At 40.3% G+C, this 19,876-nt stretch overlaps 1 protein-coding gene across 1 annotated transcript in view; it reads left to right on the top strand.

Annotated features, from left to right (window-relative positions):
* Window positions 1–19,876, top strand: part of LOC101847743 — a gene marked incomplete in the record, with an annotated part of 240,046 nt that overhangs the window by 145,430 nt on the left and 74,740 nt on the right. Inside the window, 14 exon segments of the mRNA XM_035970982.1 lie at window positions 1,137–1,274; window positions 3,245–3,442; window positions 5,093–5,215; window positions 5,611–5,793; window positions 6,596–6,715; window positions 7,695–7,880; window positions 9,255–9,380; window positions 10,245–10,430; window positions 11,929–12,069; window positions 12,743–12,934; window positions 14,505–14,621; window positions 15,155–15,337; window positions 16,160–16,297; window positions 18,422–18,604. Coding sequence (XP_035826875.1) covers window positions 1,137–1,274; window positions 3,245–3,442; window positions 5,093–5,215; window positions 5,611–5,793; window positions 6,596–6,715; window positions 7,695–7,880; window positions 9,255–9,380; window positions 10,245–10,430; window positions 11,929–12,069; window positions 12,743–12,934; window positions 14,505–14,621; window positions 15,155–15,337; window positions 16,160–16,297; window positions 18,422–18,604 — 2,214 coding nt within the window.

The raw sequence follows: 19,876 nt of genomic DNA, 5'->3' as shown, positions 1-19,876 counted from the left end.
TATGTGTGTATGTATGTGTGTGTATGTGTGTATGTATGTGTGTGTATGTGTGTTTGGATGTGTTTGTGTGTGTGTGTGTGTGTATGTATATGCGTGTATGTGTGTTTGGATGTGTTTGTGTGTGTGTGTGTGTGTGTGTATGTGTGTGTGTGTGTGTGTGTGTGTGTGTATGTGTGTGTGTGTGTGCGTGCATGCATTCTCATACCTTCCTTCTCTGGATGTGGTATGTGTATCAATGAGCGTCGTATGTTTGTGTTAATACTTGCATGTACGCTCTTGTTGTTGGTGAGGTATGTGTGGTTGTGTGTATGTGGTTGTGTGTGTGTGTGTGTGTGTGTGTGTGTGTGTGTGTGTGTGTGTGTGTGTGTGTGCATATGTTTTTGTGTATTTTTATTGATTTGTGTCCACTGTAATGTAGAGTGCACATTCCTGATGCTACTGTATTCTCTCTGTTATTTCTGTCTACTGTCTCACTTTGTCTGGGCACTATAAGTGAAGATGTTTAAGTTTCTGTGCTTCTCTTTAATTCCCTCCTGCAAGCTCCCTCACAGATTTCAATATTACCCTCTGTGAGCGAAAGAAAATTAAGTGGATGGTTGACGGGTGCCCTGGTGTGGTTTGCTCCTTCTTTCCTATAAGACATCTTTCACCCTCATCTCTCCTCCCTCTTTGTGTGTGTTAATCTCTTTCAATACCTCTAATCTTCAGCATTTATACGACCTAATTGTGTTGCATGTGCCGTAGAACTCTTACAAAAACAAGAAAGTCAAGACAATGTGTTAAAGACATTTGCTAGTCATCTTTGCAACGTGTGTTTCTGATCATGGAAATAGAACAGCTTCCTCTACGGATCATGTGCGCTTTAAAAAAACTACAAAAAAAAAGCAAACAGCAAAAACTCCCTTCAGTTCCAAAGTTTGAAAAGAACTAATAGGTAGGTACAATTTGTTCCTCAAACTTTCGTGTTTGTGTCTTACATTCATAAAAAATCTATGGTCTCTATCTCCCCTCCTTTTTATGTGTTTGTTACTCTCTTGCAACACCTCTAATCTTCAGCGCTTATTTGACCTTATTGTGTTGCTAGTGCCGTAAAACTCTTACTAAAACTAAAACACTTTCTTTCCCCTTGCCACCAGGATGTGGTGTACTACAGTTTGGTCAGAACAGGGGTGTCCCAGAAGCCGCTGGAATATTTTGACATCCATCCTCTGACCGGCCAAATCACCGTCATCAAGTCCTTGGAGGAGGATCCGCTGAAAGAGGAGACATTTGTGGTGAGTAGTAATAATAGATAGCATTTGTATAGCGCAAAGCCCCGCTCAACAGCAATCTCTATGCGGTTTCCAATCTATACTATTACCCGAGCAGACCTGAGAGCATTCTGAAACAAAGTCAACTTCCTGGGAAGCATACAGTGCAAGCAGCCATTTATAGGCGCTAAAACACTAACATACTGACAAGATCTTTCACTGTCTATAGCTGGGTACCCATTCTCACCTGGGTGAAGTGAGGAAAATTCGTGTAAAGTGTCTTTCCCAAGTCCGGTAGCCTAACCACTAGGCCACCGACGCCACCTCTGTTTGCGTAGTATCTATTTAGAGATGTCTCCGACGGAGATAGACCAATCAAAATGCTTTGTGCCTCCAGACCAAGTAAAAAATATCGGGGCTTACTGAGGGGCATGTCTGTCTGTGTGTCTGTCTGTCTGTCTGTCTGTCTGTCTGTCTGTCTGTCTGTCTGTCTGTCTGTCTATCTATCTGTCTGTCTGGCTGGCTGACTGGCTCTTTGTTCTGTCTGTCTGTCTAGCTGTTTTCCTGTCTGTCTATCCATCCTTCCATCCATCTTTCTGTGTTTGCCAATATCATATAGGCCTACCAGTATGCTCATTTTTTTTCTTCTTATTTACCATTCTTTACTGTTTATATACTCTGTCACATTTTTAAGTATACACTGTGTTAAAATGAAAATAGCTAGTTTCACCATGAGCAGATATTCTTAAAATTTTCAGGAATACTAATTCAATCAATTTAAAAAACTAAAAAAATAACATTACCGAAAGTTAACCTAACAGGTTTATTCCCGACTTTCAAAAGTGTGGGGGTGGTCTACAAAAGTAACATGATCAGTAGCGCGTATGATGTCCCCTTGCATAGATGACGGCCTGATATCATCGCCGCATGGAATCAATCATTCGCTGCACTGCAATGCTATCTCAAGTTGTGGAAGTGTCAGAGGCTGGTGCTGTCACATGTTTTTCAACTCATCTCTGGTTTGTCTTGCCGTTTTGAAATGATTCCGTAGATGCGACAGGGGTACTGTATAAAAAGATCCTCTCTTGGAATAGCTTTTCTTCTCTCAAGTCGGCAGGGTCGATCCTTGGGTGATTCAGTTGATTTCTCACGATCCATTATTACGTACACAGGTCTTCTTGTTTGATTAAAATGTCTTGCAGCAGTGGATAAGGAGACACCTCTACGGATCATTCCAACATTCTGATTTCGCACATTTTCTCTTGGCGTTGCGTCATGAAACTTACACAACACAAGTTTTATCACTGGCGAAATGTTGCAAAAGTGACAAAGCTTTGATGTGTACTTCTTTTTTAAACAAATAAAGTCCGTGCCACGAGCTATTCTTACAAAACACAAAACATGTAACGCGCATGCAGTAACAAAAACACTTGCGCGTTCAGAAATCTGAAAACAGCTCACCAGTGACAGGGATTTCACGAACTCAGTGCGAAAATTTGAAAGTAATTGGTAACATGGATTTTTTAAAATTGAGCTTTAAAATGTGTATACTTAAAAATGTGACAGAGTATATTTAGATTTCTATGTGTATTAACACTGGGAGGGAAAAATAAACCATGTCCATAAACTTTCTCCCATCACAGCTGGCCTCAAGTCTTTTTGTAGACTTTCCAAAAGCGTAGCCTGTGGGTGGTTTGCAGGTGCTCTGGTGTGGTTTGCTTCTTCTTTCCTATCAAACATGTATTGTCCTTATCTATCCTCCTTTTTTGTGTTTGTTACTCTCTCGTAACACCTTTAATCTTCGGCACTTATATGACCTTATTGTGTTGCAAGTGCCGTAAAACACTTACTAAAACTAAACTAAAAGCGTAGCCGTGTCTTGCGAACAAATCTTAACAAGTTTCTTTGTGTGTTTGCTTTGCAAAAATGTGATAAATATGTCCACACTCCCATGTTTTTATATTTTCACCCTCTTGTCTTTTTCTTTTGTAAAGTTGAGAGTAAGAGCTGAGGACAATCGCGCTTCAAGCATCAGGAAGACGGACCTGGCAACAGTGACAATCACCGTTCTGCGAGACTCTTTTCCTCCAGAGTTCATAAATGATCCATATCTGCTGAATCAAATCTCAGAGCTGCTCGATCCTGGCGTGATCATCTATACCCAAGTCAGCGCGCGTGATCGGGATCAAAGGGTAAGTGATTAGTACCTTGCAGCAACTCGCGACCTCTGTGCTTTCTTGTCCTATCTCCAATTTTTTTTAACATTGAAAATGGGACTTCTTCTTAAGCTCTCTCTTTGTTATGAACTGTTTTCACTGTTATTAAAAATGGAGATAGGACCAGAAAGCACTGAGGTCACAAACTCTTGCAGATATTGAGGAGTGTGGTTTGCTTCCTCTTTCCAATCAAACATCTCTCGCCCTGATCTCTCCTCTTTCTTTTTTGCATTTGTTACTCTCTTGTAACACCTCTAATCTTCGGCACTTTGATGACCTTATTGTGTTGCAAGTGTGGTAAACTCTGACTAAAACTAGAAGCTAAAAAATACATATGTGAGGCATCGTGGTGTAATGAGGTGCTCGTCAAAATAATGAAATTGAAGAAACCAGCATTTTTCTGCTGATTTTGCAATTTTGGGTGAATTTTTGTTTTTTGGCTCAACATCTTTTATGTCCTTTTAAAAACACATTTCTGTGGGGATTTTACCGAAAAACGTTGATTAAAGGAACAAAAACTGTAAATTTTCAGTTTTCAAGGACTCTCAAGCTATGGAAGATACCTAACTTTCGCTGCAATTTTTTTGCTAATTTTATCTCTGAACCGGGTGACCCCCACCTCCTTCAATCGCAAATATCTCAACATACTTCTAGTCAAGATCGAACAATATTTTTTTCATTCAAAGCTAGGAAAAAGAACAGGCTTTAAGATGATACCGATAAGACCATATGCCCCAAGACGGACGAGCGCCTGATTCCACCGCGTCGTGACACACATGTATTCTAGCAAGGGTTTTACAACAATAATAATAATAAATAATAAATAGCATTTGTATAGCGCATATCCCCGCTCAACAGCAGGCTCTATGCGCTTTACTCTATATTATTACCCCAGCAGACCATAGAACACTCCGAAACATTCTCAGCTTCCCAGGAAGCATACAGTGCAAGCAGCTGATTAAGCGCTCAAACACTAACAAACTGACAAGATCTTTCGCTGTCTATAGCCGAGTACCCATTCCCACCTGGGTGAAGTGAGGAAAATTTGTGTAAAATGCCTTTCCCAAGGACACAACGTCGGGTCCCTGATGGGATTCGAACCCGCGACCTTACGGTTGCGAGTCCGAGAGCCTAACCACTAGGCCACCGACGTCACAATATGCTGTACTATACCCCTGTAGCTCCCTGTGCCGCTCAGATCATTCCAATAGTCCGTCTCAGCCCCTGTGAGGCTGTTCTGTGTTGCTGCGTGTTTGGCGTGTAGACTAATATTCATACTTTCCATCTGGACTGCAGAAAAAAACAATGGGTAGTTGGCGGGTGCTGTGGTGTGATTTGCTCCTTCTTTCCGATCAGACATCTATCGTCCTCATCCCTCTTCCTTTTTGTGTGTGTGTTTTTGTTTCTGCCTTGTAATGCCTCTAATATCTGGTATTTATATGACCTAAATGTGTTGCAAATGCCATAAAACGCTTACTAAAACAACCAAATGAAGAAAATAAGGCATTGTATTTTTACTTAGGACTCAATGCTCTAACCCAGTGTCATGGCAAGTCCAAAGCCTTCACATGGACTTGAGACCCCCAGTTTCATTGATAATGATTTTATTTCCTTTTATATTTTCAGGGTGAACTTGTGATTGAGAAAATAGCCAACACATCTGCTGCCTACTTTTTCAATGTTGATCGCCAAAATGGATCAATCTCCATTGCCAACAGTCTGCTGTCAGGAGTGCTCCAAATTTACACGGTAAAAAAATATGTGAAAAAAACTGCCTTAGAACAATTTTAAAAAAGTTGTTTTTATCTTTGTAGAGCGACTGTAACATGTTTCTCTTGTAATACTCAAGGTTCATATTCGATGTCTGCTTGTGAACTCTTGAAACTATTCTACTCAAATGTTATAAGGCTTTTTTCATGACGGTGCTGTTGGCAATAAAGTATTAAGGATAGCAGATCTTATTTCCATGGTTGAGCCATTATATATTCTTCGCTTTTACTGTTTTGATTTTCCAGTTGGTAGTTTAATATTTAACCATTTATTGAACATTTTTCAACTGATTTTTATCTCGTCCGGTTTTGTTTTAAATCCCCCCCCCCCCTTCAATGTTCCTATTTGATGAAGTTCTTTTAATTTTCTTTCAGCTTTACCTGCGGACTTATGACACGGCATATCCGAATGTGATGGACATTGCTGTTGTCAGGATTCCTGTAGCCAGGAATGAGTACGCTCCGCAGTTCGTTGGGGATTTGGCTTTCACCATCAACGAGACCGAACCGGTTGGCAAACGTGTTTTCACTGTGCAAGCAACAGACCGAAATCAAGGGGTGAGTTTTCTCTTCGGGCTCTCTTGACTGAATCTGATAGTTCTTGATCAGTATATATATATACACACCACACATCACTCACACACACACACACACACACACACACACACACACACACACACACACACACACACACACATCGGACGCGCACATCACATATCACGAAATCACACATGCATTCATATCACACATCACATATCACACACACACATCACATATCATACAATCACATACACATACACTCACAGGCACATGCACATGCATGCATGCATGCATCACACACACACACACATGCACAAACACACACATACACACACACACACACACACACACGCACACGCACACATCACACACACACGCAAACAAACACTCACTCACATGCACACACACACATAAACTCCAGTGGCTAAGTGAGTAGTGAGTTTTGACTCAAGCAATGTCAAGCAAGTGTCGGTGACACGGGGATCAGATGGGTGGTCACTGGAGTGTGTCCTTGAGCAAGACACGACAACCCTAGCTCAAATTACAGGGCGCTGCACAGTGGCGACCGACAGTGGCATTGCTTGTAAACTGTTCTGTATTTGTGTAATACTAGTAATAGTGTGTATTTATGTATGTATTTATGCATGTATGTATTTATGTATGTACGTATTTATAATTATGTATTTATGTATGTATGTTTGCCATTGTAAAACAAAGTGCCCTTCTGGGACAAATAAAAGTGTAACTTATTATTTATTATTATTATTATTATTATTATTAAACTGTGTGACTTGATGTGTTTGGCTACGCTGTTCCTCAGGACATTGTGACCTTCTCTGCCTCTGGCGCGGCCGACACACTGCGCCTGTTTGAGCTCCTCCCTTCAGGAGGCATCCTTGTCAGGCAATCCTTGCTTGCTCTGCAACAGAGCGTGTACACGGTGAGTGCTATCTCACTACTTTAGAATTACAAACTTCTCTCCGACATTTTTGGCTGTTTTGAGTTACTAAGACCATGAGGTCGGAAACCAAATTATGTGAGGCAGCGTGGTGGAATCAGGCTCTCGTCAAAATAATCGAAGTGAAGAAACTTGCATTTTTCCGCAGGTTTGTGAATTTTTGTCAAAATTTTGTTTTTTGGCTTAACACCTTTCATGCCCATTAAAGAACTCATTTCTGTGTGAATTTTTTCTGAAAAACGTTGATGAAAGGCACAAAACAAGTAAATTTTCAGTTACTACAGATTCTTAAGCTAAGGAAATAACTCATCTTTAGCGGCCATTTTCTCACTAATTTTACCTCTGAAAACAGGTGACCCCCACCTCTTTCATTCCCAAATATCTCGACTTGTATTCAAGGTGAATGGATATTTTTTTCATCCAAATAAAGACAAGTGAACAAGCTTTAAGATGATACCAATAACTCTACATACCCAAAAATTGACGAGAGCCTGATTCCACCGCGCTGTCTCACAAATGTTCTATCTGTTCTGTCAAAATTGTTCGAGTATTCGGAGTTTTTTCTCAGGCACTAATCTACTACTGGGTGGTTGGCGGGAGCTCTGGTGTGGTTTGCTTCTTCTTTCCTATCAAACAACCTTATCTCCCCTCTTTCTTTTTTATGTTTGTTACTCTCTTGTAACACCTTTAATCTTCTGGCGCTCATATGACCTTATGCAGTTGCGAGCGCCGTAAAACCTCTACGAAAACGAATCTAAAATATTATGTATTGTTCTCCTGCAGATGCATGATTCTTTGCGATTTACTAGATGTGCTTTGGCGCTGTACATTTATCCAGCAGATAAATGCGCTTCAATATGAGAATTCAATTTTGCCTTTGCATTGCTTGCTTTTCATCAAACAAATGTGTTTTTGTAGGGTTATTGAATTATGATTTGTCGTCATCTATTTTTTCCAACAGATGAATGTAATTGCCAGTGACAACGGAGTCCCTCAGCAGTCCAGCAGGGTTAATGTCATCATCACCATCATTGGATATCCCGGGGCTCCCGTCCTGGGACCGGCCCAATGCCGGGACACAATCAGTGAGAACAGGCCCCTGGGACCCATCAACGTGGCTATCACTGAGAACGACCCCAATAAACTGGTGAGTTGGGATCTGTCCCCGTCGTTTTATGCAAGAAAAATTCTGAAATTATGCTAACTGGGCCCAAAAATGTGAAATTATGCGATTCTGTTAAATCTTAACACAGAATGATTAAGGAAAATAGTAAGAAATTATGCGAAAAATGATCAAATTTTGCTAAATTATGCGGGGTGCATAAAACCACGGGGACAGGTTGGGATGAACGAGGCTATCGCTCACAGCTGTATGCACTCTTTGATCACAGTCACAGTGGAAGAACACTGGTGGCAGCGTCTGCAAGAAAATGCTTGAGTTTCTGTGCTCTGTTGCTTTATCCTGTGTACTTAATTCGGGTTTGAGCGCTATATAAATGTCATTTCTCATTTATTATTATCATTATATTTTTATATTTCCACTTTTTGACTGATCATGACTTCCCTCCTACTCGTGCAGCAATCTCCTCTGATCTGGTCTTAAATTCTTAAATTTATCTAAGTTTAGGGTCAAGTCTTTTTTGCAATCATCTTTGCTTCTTAAAAGAGCTTTCCTGAATCTCAAACTCTTTTGTAGATGCTCCATCAAAGACAACACGACCCTCCATTTTATTGTGGAAGGACTGCATGCTTTTATGGAGGGTTGGTGAACATCACAATCCCATTAAGTGGTTAAAAATTCTTTTATGACTCACTAGACCTAATTTTTATACATTTGTAAGATCAATAAAGGCAAAACACAAGGATTTGATCTTCTCGCTGCTTTTCTCTTGCAGCTTTTGCAGGGACATGCCGTGTCTTTTGTCAATTTATTTATTAGACTTTCGCACTCACTCTCAGGGAACATCTGTTTCCAAGGAAGCTGAAGTTGAAAAAAAAAATCAAAACTTTAGCTGGCACCTTTCTCATTGTGCACAAAAGTGAGCTTCCCCTGCAGTTGTAGTGGCCACTGTGGTCATCTTTGTTTTCGCCGAGCATTTTGATGCAACATTAACTCTTTGAACCCCATCAGACTCTGGGAGCGTCCGGCGGTAATAACCCTGTTCCCCATCGGATGCTGGGAGCTTCCAGTACCAGTGACAACTGTTTCGTTTTATTTAGTGCTAGTTTTTGCTTGTTTGTCGGAACTATTCTCGAACCAGGTTTTTTTCGTAATGACTAAGCCTTTGTTTCCTCTATTTAGAAGTTGGAGGCAAGCTTTTGGGGTTATAAGGAGACATAATGATAGTGTACTAGGTTTAGGTGACTGTGGACAAAAAACTCTGGGAAACGGTGGAAAAAACTCAGGGTTTAAAGAGTTAAGTTGCACTTATCTGTTGATATTGTACATGTCTTTTTCAACAGAAGCACATAGTCAGGTACTAATGTAGTTTTTTTGTGTGTGTTTTTTTTTAATCTATAGGGTCCTATCGCTTATGAAATTGTTGGCACCTACCCAGCTCAAGAGTTCTTCAGCGTGGACAGCAATGGTGTGATAAGTCTCGTGAGGAATCTCAGGACCAGTGCGATAAGGGACACCGTATTCACGGTAAGGCACTGTCTTTGCCGTCGGTTTTGGCTCTTATGTTTTAGGAACTAAGTTGAAAAGCTCTTTGTGTATATCAAAGCATTAACCTGGTCTTATTTCTTTTGCCTGTTTTTTTTAGGCAATAGCTTCTTCTGAAAAAAAAAATCAATTGCAAGGTGTAATTTAAGTATGATCAGTTAGCTGGAGAAAAGTTAAGTAAATTCACAAATTGTCACTTTTAAGCACAAGGGGGCTATCCCAAAAATACTATTTTGAGAGAATCGAAGGTAAAGTTTTTGTCCCTTGTTCAGTTTCTTTAAAAAACAAGGAGAGTTTTCTCTATAACCAGACAAATAACACACCTATAAATATAAAACCAAACTTCTCCTATAGGTAAGGCAATGCCTACTTTTGGGGTAGGTCGAGATTTCTGGAAACTCCCAAATATGGGCTAACCGGCTTGACCTTAAAAGCGACCAAATAGGAGTTTGGGTGTAGATATACACTTATTAGAGCTCGCATCAGAGTACCATTGAGTTACTCTTGGAAAACTGAATATGTATCCAGCTGAACATTATTATTGTTTATATTACTGTTCATTTATATTATGCATGTGGCTGTGAGTCTGTTTGTGAGTGCAAGCGTAATCCGTATGTGTGCATGTTTGTGGGTGTGTGTGGGTGTGTGTGTGTGGGTGTGTGTGTGTGTGTGTGTGTGTGCTCGTGTGTGAGTGTGTGTCTGTATGTGTGTATGTGTGTACGTGGTGAAACATCAAACCAATGTGCCAGGATCTGGACAATAGAGATGAATCTTATTTGACCTTCTTGCCGTGCAAGTGCCGTAAAATTCTTACTAAAACTTACTGCTCAACTCATTTACCCGCAGCTCGTTGTGAAAGGCTACGACACAAGACGCCCCAACAGAGAGAGCCAAATCTCGTGTAGCTTCACGGTCTTACGCAACCAGAACAGTCCTTCCTGGAGCATGCCTGGTTTCTCCGTCTCCATTGATGATGAGCATCCCGTGCTGGGTCTTGTGTTCAATGTGACCGCCGTTGACACTGATCCCAACGTAAGTACTCGCCAGATTAAAAGTGTGGATCTATTTGTTTTATAAACAAATGAATCTTCTTCTTCTATCCCGTGGTTGGGGCAACCATGGGGGCACCACTGCATCTGAAAACCAACTCTCGCCATTTCTCTTTGTCCTCTGCTTTCCTCAGATTGTCACCCATCGTCTCTCCTGTCCACTGTGTAATGTTGTCCTCCCATCTCCTTCTCTGAAAGAATGAATAGAAGGAATAGAAAGGGATAACAACCGAATCATAATATTCAGGCTACTTTTTTTACAGTCGATTTCAAATCCCCAGTGATACATAATGTCTCACAGAAAATATGGGCTCTCTAGGGTTTGTAGTAGCCAAGATAGCCTTTAGGTGCCCACTCCCCTCGTAATTTCTTTGTTGCATGTTGCAATTTTTTTTAAAACCTCATTGAGTAGCAGGAGGACCTGTTGAGTTCTCATTTCCAGCATGAGGTTATTTTTTTCTGCTATACATGTTATTCATATGCTGAAGACTTGTACGTTGTTGAGTATAAACATCCTAGTTGAATTTTTCTGAGTGTTTTGGTGGGTGGTTGGGGGGTGCTCTGGTACGTGGTTTGCTCCTTCTTTCCTATCCAACATCTATCATCCTTATCTCCCCTCCTTCATTTTTGTGTTTGTTACTCTCTTGTAACGCTTTTAATCTTCTGCACTTATATGTGAGGCAGCGTGGTGGAATCAGGCTCTCGTCAAAATAATCAAAGTGAAGAAACTTGCATTTTTCCGCAGGTTTGTGATTTTATACCAAATTTTTGTTTTTTGGTTCAACACCTTTCATGCCCTTTAAAGAACTCATTTCTGTGTGGATTTTTCTGATAAACGTTGATTAAAGGCACAAGAAATGTAAATTTTCAGTTACCACAGACTCTTAAGCTAAGGAAATAACTAATCTTTGGGGGCCATTTTCTCACTAATTTTACCTCTGAAAACAGGTGACCCCCAACTCCTTCATTCACAAATATCTCGACTTGTATTCAAGATAATGGATATTTTTTTCAACCAAATAAAGACAATTGAACAAGCTTTAAGATGATACCAATAACTCTACATGCCCAAAAATTGACGAGAGCCTGATTCCACCACGCTGCCTCACATATGACCTATTGTGTTGAAAGTGCCCTCCGTAAAACTCTTACTAAAACAGAGTGTTTTGTCCAACCCAAAATTCCTGTTGTGCCATCTGTGTAGATTCTAGTGCTTACCATCTTTTGGTTTCTGCTTTATCTTTATTTGTGAAGATTCAGCCGTATGGAAATAGATACATCTCACGATTTGGTGAAGTTTTTGCAATTTATAAGAATGAAATAATAAAAGGTATGTTATAGTTAAAGAATATGGCATGAAAAGAAAACCTATCAATTTGACCCTAGTGTCATTTTTTTGGTTTATATCTCCATTTTTGGATTGTGAGAAGTAACTCATTTTGTCTGCACGCCTCTCATGTTTTAAAAAAATCTGTCTGCAGGATGAGATCTCGTACAGCATCCTGAGTGAACAGGCTCGTGGCTTGGTGGCTGGCCCAGCTCAGTACTTCTTCATTGACTCAACCACCGGGGAGGTCTTACTCAGACGCTCTTTGAAGGGGACAAGCATCAATCAGTTCACAGTATGGATGGCTTGGTTTTTGTTGGATTTATAAAAAAATAAAAAATTATATATATTGTATATATCTGTTCAGTACTTTGCTGTCACTTGGAACAATAATGCGCCGGTGAAAATCATTAGTTCCGGTCACCTGGCGCAGTTCTGCCACAGGTCCGAAAAGTCTGTTCTGTTGCAGTCGCTCTCCTGGCTGGGTGAACAAATGGGGTATTTTGTACTGCTGGCTGTGTGACGGCAAAATGTTAAGTTTTTTTGTTTTAGGTGGGGGGTGGGGGGGGGGGGGGGGGGGGGTTTGGGTGCTCATATCACATTACATTGTTAGGCCTATGGTTTGATTGAATATTTCATGAGATCAGTGTACTTTTAGAGGATAGCATGCTTTGTTTTCCAGTATTTCGATATGTATGTGTGCAATATTGTATTGTTCATCAATGTTGTATTGTATGATGTACAAGTAGATAGTTGCGTTAAATAAGGAATGACCATTCAGATTTTAAAACTTTTTTGGGGTAAAAATGGGTATTCTCCGGTAAACAGTTTTCCATTTTTACTTTTTCTAAATTAGGCATCAAAAACATACTATACAGTTTCACTCTGTACCATAGCCTACCTCATTAGCTCTTTAGATCATTATCATAAGCCCTCATGCTTTAATGTAAATCAAATTCTGCCCACAGCTCCGAATTCAGGCTTGTGACAATGGCTCCCCCGCCAAGTGCATTGACAGGGACTTCACAATTAATGTGAACTCAGTGATTGGCGCCCTCCCTCGATTTCCTCGAGACTACTCTATTCAGATCAATGACACCAAATTAGCAGGAGACTTTGTCATCAAAGTGGCTGCTGTAGACACTGACCTGACCCCTGGAGTAAGTAACATCACTTGTCAGAAATCTGTACTTGAAGCTAGGAAGGCCAGTCTTTCTCTAAATTCCCTGATGCATTAACCCCTTCAGTGCCGCAGGTATAAAGGCCCCTGTGCCTGGGGAAATCCCATGAATCAAAGCTGCGCAGGGGTGACCCCACTCTACATCCCATAACTTTTTAATTTATGAATTTTTCCTCATGAGTTTCTACATAGGCCTACATTCCACAATGAACCACATTTCTATAGATACGATTTTGGGGAATTTCATTGAGAGATAGATGGAAAATAGTTGGAGTTAGTAACATGATGCCAAAAACAACACCACCACCACACAACATAAACAACACCTTTCGAGTAACGATAAACTGAGACCAAAAAAGGGGAATACATGTTGTGTGAGGGATTGCAGGTGCTTCTGCCCCATGTTGGTGTGTGGTATAAACCTTTTTACTTCTCCTAGAATTCTGTAAGTTCCAAATGTTTTATATTTGCACCTAAATGATACCTGCTTTTTTTCCATGTGAGAACTTCGTGTTACTTTACACTGATGTTGTTGGTACCACGAGTGGTGTGAGTCTCCGATGAAGCTCCAAATTTGTAGACAAAAAGTAACCATGACTCTGTGAATGCTTATGGATTAACATAATCAGACAGCCACCGGAACAATCAGTATGGGTACCTTGCGGGCTTTGGTGCTGGGGGGGACTGAGCACTTATGGACCTGTCCGGTGTGCAATGACGTTGTTGCCCAGGACAGGTAATACAGGTATTATGGATTAACAGCTACTTGCAGAGCAGTTGGTGTGTCGGAAAGTCATGCAAATTTCATTGTCAAAGTTTTTAACTATTGACAGTGCTTGTTTATATAATGCAGGTTATAATCATAGCTGCCCAGTGGTTGGAACGCTTCATCTTGAGTTGGAGGTTGATTGTGCTGCAATTCTTTTTAATTGGTTAAAAAAGGCGTTATTATGTTTGTAATTGTACCGAACCGATACAACTGACCCTAAGAAAGTGCTTTTCAGTCTATTATTACACTGTGAGGGGACACAGAATAGAAGTTTGGTATTGGTTTTCAGGCAAATGTGTTGGTTATGTTAACCTTTATGTCCTTGTTTAGAGACTGGTAACCGTTTCATCAACCAAAGGTTCCCATAACTTCACCTTTATTCCTTTGACTGGCCAATCAGTTACAGTTTGGCGTTTTAGTTCAGCATAACTGAAAAACATCCTGCCCTGGTAACTGAACTGCTCACCAGCTGATTTTATAAAGAAATATCTTGCTCACTGTGAATTTGATTGTTAAACTAAATTTTTAGTGATTCTTTTATGGAAAGAAAAATTATTGTCACTGAACACTTGTCGTCAGTGGGCAGAACTAGTGACTCAGCTTTTCTGGATTTTAGTAGCAATTAGGGGCTCCCACTTCTCGTGTTTAGAGAAAACAGGCGTAATGCCAGATGAAGACTTATTAGTAAATGTGTTTGTCTATTGTCTCAGAATCTGGTGACCTAAAGCAGATTAAAAAAAAAAAAAGCTGTGTAAATGACTGCTTTACTTTTCTTGTTCAGAATTCCTTGGTGTACCAAATGCGACCTCCCCCACCAGCATACTTTGTGATCGACTCTGCCTCGGGAGATATCACACTGGCCAAGTCATTGTTCTATGATGATTTGACGTCGTATCAGGTAATGTTGTATTTGAAGTTGTAATGACCTCTATTTTCTTTATGTCATTCTTGGTTTGAATATGTCCTTCGTAACAGGAAGTAAGTGCATCCTTATGAAGAACTTGGAACCCCCCCCCCCTACCTCTTCCTCTCCCATCCTTTTTACTTGTTCTTGTCTACCTGGTGCCCCCTTTCTAGACCGTTCATTTACAATCCCTCACTTTGGTAAATGTACGTTCTGTCTCTATTGCAACTAAAGAGAAGCTGCATTTCTCTATATCTGTAGAAGCAACTAAGAAACTGGAACTTATATTTTTTCAACTTTTGTTTCTTTTAAAAAACCTTTTGTCTTGATGAGATGTAGAATTTTTCCTATTCCCTGTAACTCAGTTATGATCAGACCCTGCCTAAATGTGCTGTGTATTTTGTCCATCCAACTTTAAAGGCCATCTAGCTGCTGGTAAAATTTCCTCCATGTTTGCCCAGTTTTATCATGCATTTTTCTCTCCATTTTTTATACCTATGTCCAATTAACTTTTTCTATTGTTCCAGTTTGAGGTGGCAGCCTACGACCCCGCCAGACCCCTGGAGGTGGGCGTAGGAAAAGTGACTGTCTTTGTCAACCGCAATCCGTCTGGCCCGAGCTGCACTCAGAATCTTTTCCAGATTAGGATATCGGAATACCAAACGGTGCCTTCGAACATTGGAACGGTCTCGGTACAGCAGGAAGATTCGGTAGGCACCTTGGTCTGGCCTTGTGTTTCCTTAAACCAGTCAAATGGAAAGAGTTTGATTTTTCATATGAAGAACTTTTGTGGGTGGAAAAAACATTTAAAAACAAAGTCCAGGAAATCTTTCAGTGGCAAAGGTAATATGAGGGCGAATCAGTGTTTGAGATATTCATGTTGAAGCATCTGTGAAGGATAGATTATAACTTGAAAAAAAAGTGGACTACTTTATCATTTATAAATCAACGGTTTATTCTATAAGTGATTATCATGGCAAATGTACCTGAGTGATTGATAATAATAATAAATGACATTTATATAGCGCTCAACCCCGAATAAAGTACACAGGCTCTGACCGCTTCTGTCTGACTGTACAATTGACAGACTGTGTCCCAAAGACTATCAAAAGAATGGGCCATCTGATGTTCCTCACTTCTTCTGCATCTTTTTCGTGTTACTTTATAGTTATAAGTTGTTCTGGGCAAAATAGGTGGCTAACAAGTTGTCGACGCACCATAGACCCCTGCTTTACTCAACTCAACTCAACTCTTCTGAATAAAAACTTACGTCTTTTAGAAAAGACCGCCGTATTTTTTAAATTGCTCGTACTTTGTAGGTGGTTTGCGGGTGCTTGGTGTGGTTTGCTTCTTCTTTCCTATCAAACATCTATCGTCTTTATCTCCCCTCCTTCTTTTTTGTGTTTGTTACTCTCTTGTAACACCTTTAATCTTTGGTACTTATATGACCTTATTGTGTTGCAAGTGCCGTTAAACACTTATTAAAACTTTTAAAAACTCATACTTTCTCCTCTACGTTTTTTTGGGTACAGGACCCAGTGGCGTTCAGCATCCTCTCAGTTGACCCGCCAGTGCAGAATGACACGAACGTCATCTTCTTCCTGCAGCCAAGAACAGGGCAACTTTGGCTGTTCCAGTCATTGGAGGGAAGCAGCATCCCCCGCTACAATGTAAGTTAGGGAATAATGGTGTTGTTGATGTTGTTGTCGGCCCAGCAACGTGGGAGGTTTGTGGGTGCTCTTGTGTGGTTTGCTCATTCTTTCCTATAAAAAATCTGTTGCCCTTATCTCTCCTCTTTCTTTTTTGTGTAGGTTACTCTCTTGTAACACATCTATTCTTCCGCTCTTGTATGACCTTATTGTGTTGCAAGTTCCTTAAAACTCTTACTGTTGTGTTTTTGGGTTTTGATTAAATAAGGCTTACCACATAAGAAATCCCAAAGATACAGACATGACAAAGTCGTGCTGCTCCAGGGGTGATGTAAACAGGAAGTTTTTGATTTATTTATTAATGTGCCAGGGACTGGTAGAGAATGGGGGTTACAATATTTGCCAGTTTGGCCGGACGACACAAACAAACATAACACTTACTTAACACTTTGCCTCCACATCTCGCCGATCGGCAATGTTTACCACCCTGTTTAATTGGATTTTCCCCAAAATGCCTTTGCCTTTGATGGCAAGGGTTTTTACTGTATGAGCCTTGTGATGGCAAAGTGTTAAACAAAACGATCCAGCACAGCTGGGCTCTTGCTCTTCTGTTCGATGCCATGTAGTGATGGAACAATGATAAAGGTGTGTGACAGTGCCATGTGATGGAACAATGATAAAGGTGTGTGACAGTGCCATGTAGTGGTGGAACAATGATAAAGGTGTGTGACAGTGCCATGTAGTGATGGAACAATGATAAAGGTGTGTTGTGACAGTGCCATGTAGTGATGGAACAATGATAAAGGTGTGTTGTGACAGTGCCATGTAGTGATGGAACAATGATAAAGGTGTGTTGTGACAGTGCCATGTAGTGATGGAACAATGATAAAGGTGTGTTGTGACAGTGCCATGTAGTGATGGAACAATGATAAAGGTGTGTTGTGACAGTGCCATGTAGTGGTGGAACAATGATAAATGTGTGTGACAGTGCCATGTAATGATGGAACAATGATAAAGTGTGTGACAGTGCCATGTAGTGATGGAATAATGATAAAGGTGTGTTGTGACAGTGCCATGTAGTGATGGAACAATGATAAAGGTGTGTTGTGACAGTGCCATGTGATGGAACAATGATAAAGGTGTGTTGTGACAGTGCCATGTAGTGATGGAATAATGATAAAGGTGTGTTGTGACAGTGCCATGTAGTGATGGAACAATGATAAAGGTGTGTTGTGACAGTGCCATGTAGTGATGGAACAATGATAAAGGTGTGTTGTGACAGTGCCATGTAGTGATGGAACAATGATAAAGGTGTGTTGTGACAGTGCCATGTAGTGATGGAACAATGATAAAGGTGTGTTGTGACAGTGCCATGTAGTGATGGAACAATGATAAAGGTGTGTTGTGACAGTGCCATGTAGTGGTGGAACAATGATAAAGGTGTGTGACAGTGCCATGTAGTGATGGAACAATGATAAACGTGTGTGACAGTGCCATGTAGTGGTGGAACAATGATAAAAGTGTGTGACAGTGCCATGTAGTGATGGAACAATGATAAAAGTGTGTGACAGTGCCATGTAGTGATGGAACAATGATAAAAGTGTGTGACAGTTGCTACCATAGAAGTCAGTTCTGTGAACTGGAAAGCTCTTCTTTTACAGGTCTCTTATCAATGCAGGAAGTTCTTATGCCTTTAGTTAAAGTGGTTTCGATTTAATGGGTATCACCTGTGTGGCTGTGTTTCTGTATGCGTGTATGTGTCTGTGCTTGTCTGTGTTTATGTTTGTGTGTGTGTGTGTGTGCGTGTGTGTGTGTGTGTGTGTGTGTGTGTTTGTGTGTGTGTGTGTGTGTGTGTGTGTGTATGTATGTGTGTGCTTGTGTATATGTGTACGTGTGCTTGTCTGCGTATGTATGTGTTGTATGTGTGTTCGTCCATTGTGTGCGTGCGCGCAATTTTACTATGACCTGGAGGAATAAAAAAAGAGAATGAGAGAGAGAGAGAGAGAGAGAGAGAGAGAGAGAGAGAGAGAGAGAGAGAGAAAGAGAGAGAGAGAGACAGAGGGAGGAAGAGAGGTAGGTAGGGAAGGAGGCTTGTCCTACCCACGACATCTTATTCCTCCTTTTCTCTATTTCTTTTGTCTATAGCTCAGGATACGCGTGAGCGATCAGCGTGTTGTTGCAGAGAAGGCGAACGACTGCAGTATTGAAGTCATCGTTGATCTTGACAGCGCACCATACTTTATTGGAGCCAGTCCAGACAGGACAGTGAATGAATCTCAGCCCATTGGTGGAATCACCACTGTGACTGCTCGGGATGATGATCTTAAGGTAGATCTATACTTTTTCCAAACTTTATACTGTTTTGTATTGTAGGCTTTAACTCATGTTACACTTACCCTATCTGTTTTGCTCCTCTCTGTGGTAAAGTTGCAAGTTTCAAAAATTAAGTATTTAAACTTTTTTTGACTTGAAAACGTCTCTTCCACTGTATACAGTTTTGTATTGTAGGCTTTAACTAATGTTACACTAACACTTACCCTATCTGTTTTGCTCCTCTCTGATGTAAAGTTGCAAGTTTCAAGAATTAAGAACTTCAACTTTTTTTTTTTGCTTGAAAACGTCTCTTCCACTCCTTTCAGTCTAACCGCCCTGAAATAGAAATAATAATAATAATAATAATAATAAATAGCATTTATACTGCGCATTTCCATTTCCTAAAAGATGCTCAATGCGCATTACAATGAAAAAGACATCACATCTTAAAAATTAATCGACACAAAGGTGTACGTAAAACAAAGTATTATACATATAATATAAATGCATATGTGTAAAATTTTATACCAGAAAGCAAGTTGTTTCCTTGTGCTGGAACCAATTTTTGTTAGTTTTTTATTTCTTATCTGCAAAATTGCACTGGACCTCTAGATTTGGCTCTTCAGGGGGTGGCCCACTTCTTCCCCCCCCCCCCAACCCCCCAAGTGCCTTGAGCATTTGTAATAGGAAGGAGCAGTATAGGGATTTAAGACAAACCCCCCCCCCCCCCCCCCCAAAAAAAAAGGGGACTTTTAATCCTTAATGGTTTTCGAAAAATCCTAAATAATAAAAAAAAAATTAATCCCTTTGACCCCAAAAAAAACTTTGGGGGGGACCCCCCAAACCCCCAAATAAAAAGAATCCAGGGCCGCCTAAAAAAGCCATCCTTAAATTTCTGGCAAAGGAAACACCAAAAAATAATAAAGGTGGTTAGGGCTGGATCATAAGCCTTTTGGATATAAATTTTAAAAAAAACAAGCTTCTTTTTTTCTGGAGAAGAAAAAATGGGGGTGAAAAAAAAACCTCCTAAAGATGATTTGAGCTACTGTGTCTTCCATGGCAATTTCCGAATACAAACATGCCTGTAAACAAAACATTTTTTGTTGATTTAAGGTCAAAACCCGGACCAATGGAATATATTTTTATTAGTATTACAGTAAATTTATTGTTGTCTTTGAATTTCGGAGGGGGTTTTGGCCCTATAACTTGTTGGGAAAATAATCGACTCTTAAGTTTATCAAAGTATTATAATTAGGAACATATCCTTTTTCACCTTTGGAGACATAA

Source organism: Aplysia californica, unplaced genomic scaffold (assembly GCF_000002075.1).
Source record: "Aplysia californica isolate F4 #8 unplaced genomic scaffold, AplCal3.0 scaffold00353, whole genome shotgun sequence".
Classification (NCBI taxonomy): Eukaryota; Metazoa; Mollusca; class Gastropoda; order Aplysiida; family Aplysiidae; genus Aplysia; species Aplysia californica.
This window is presented reverse-complemented; position numbering and strand designations above follow the sequence as displayed.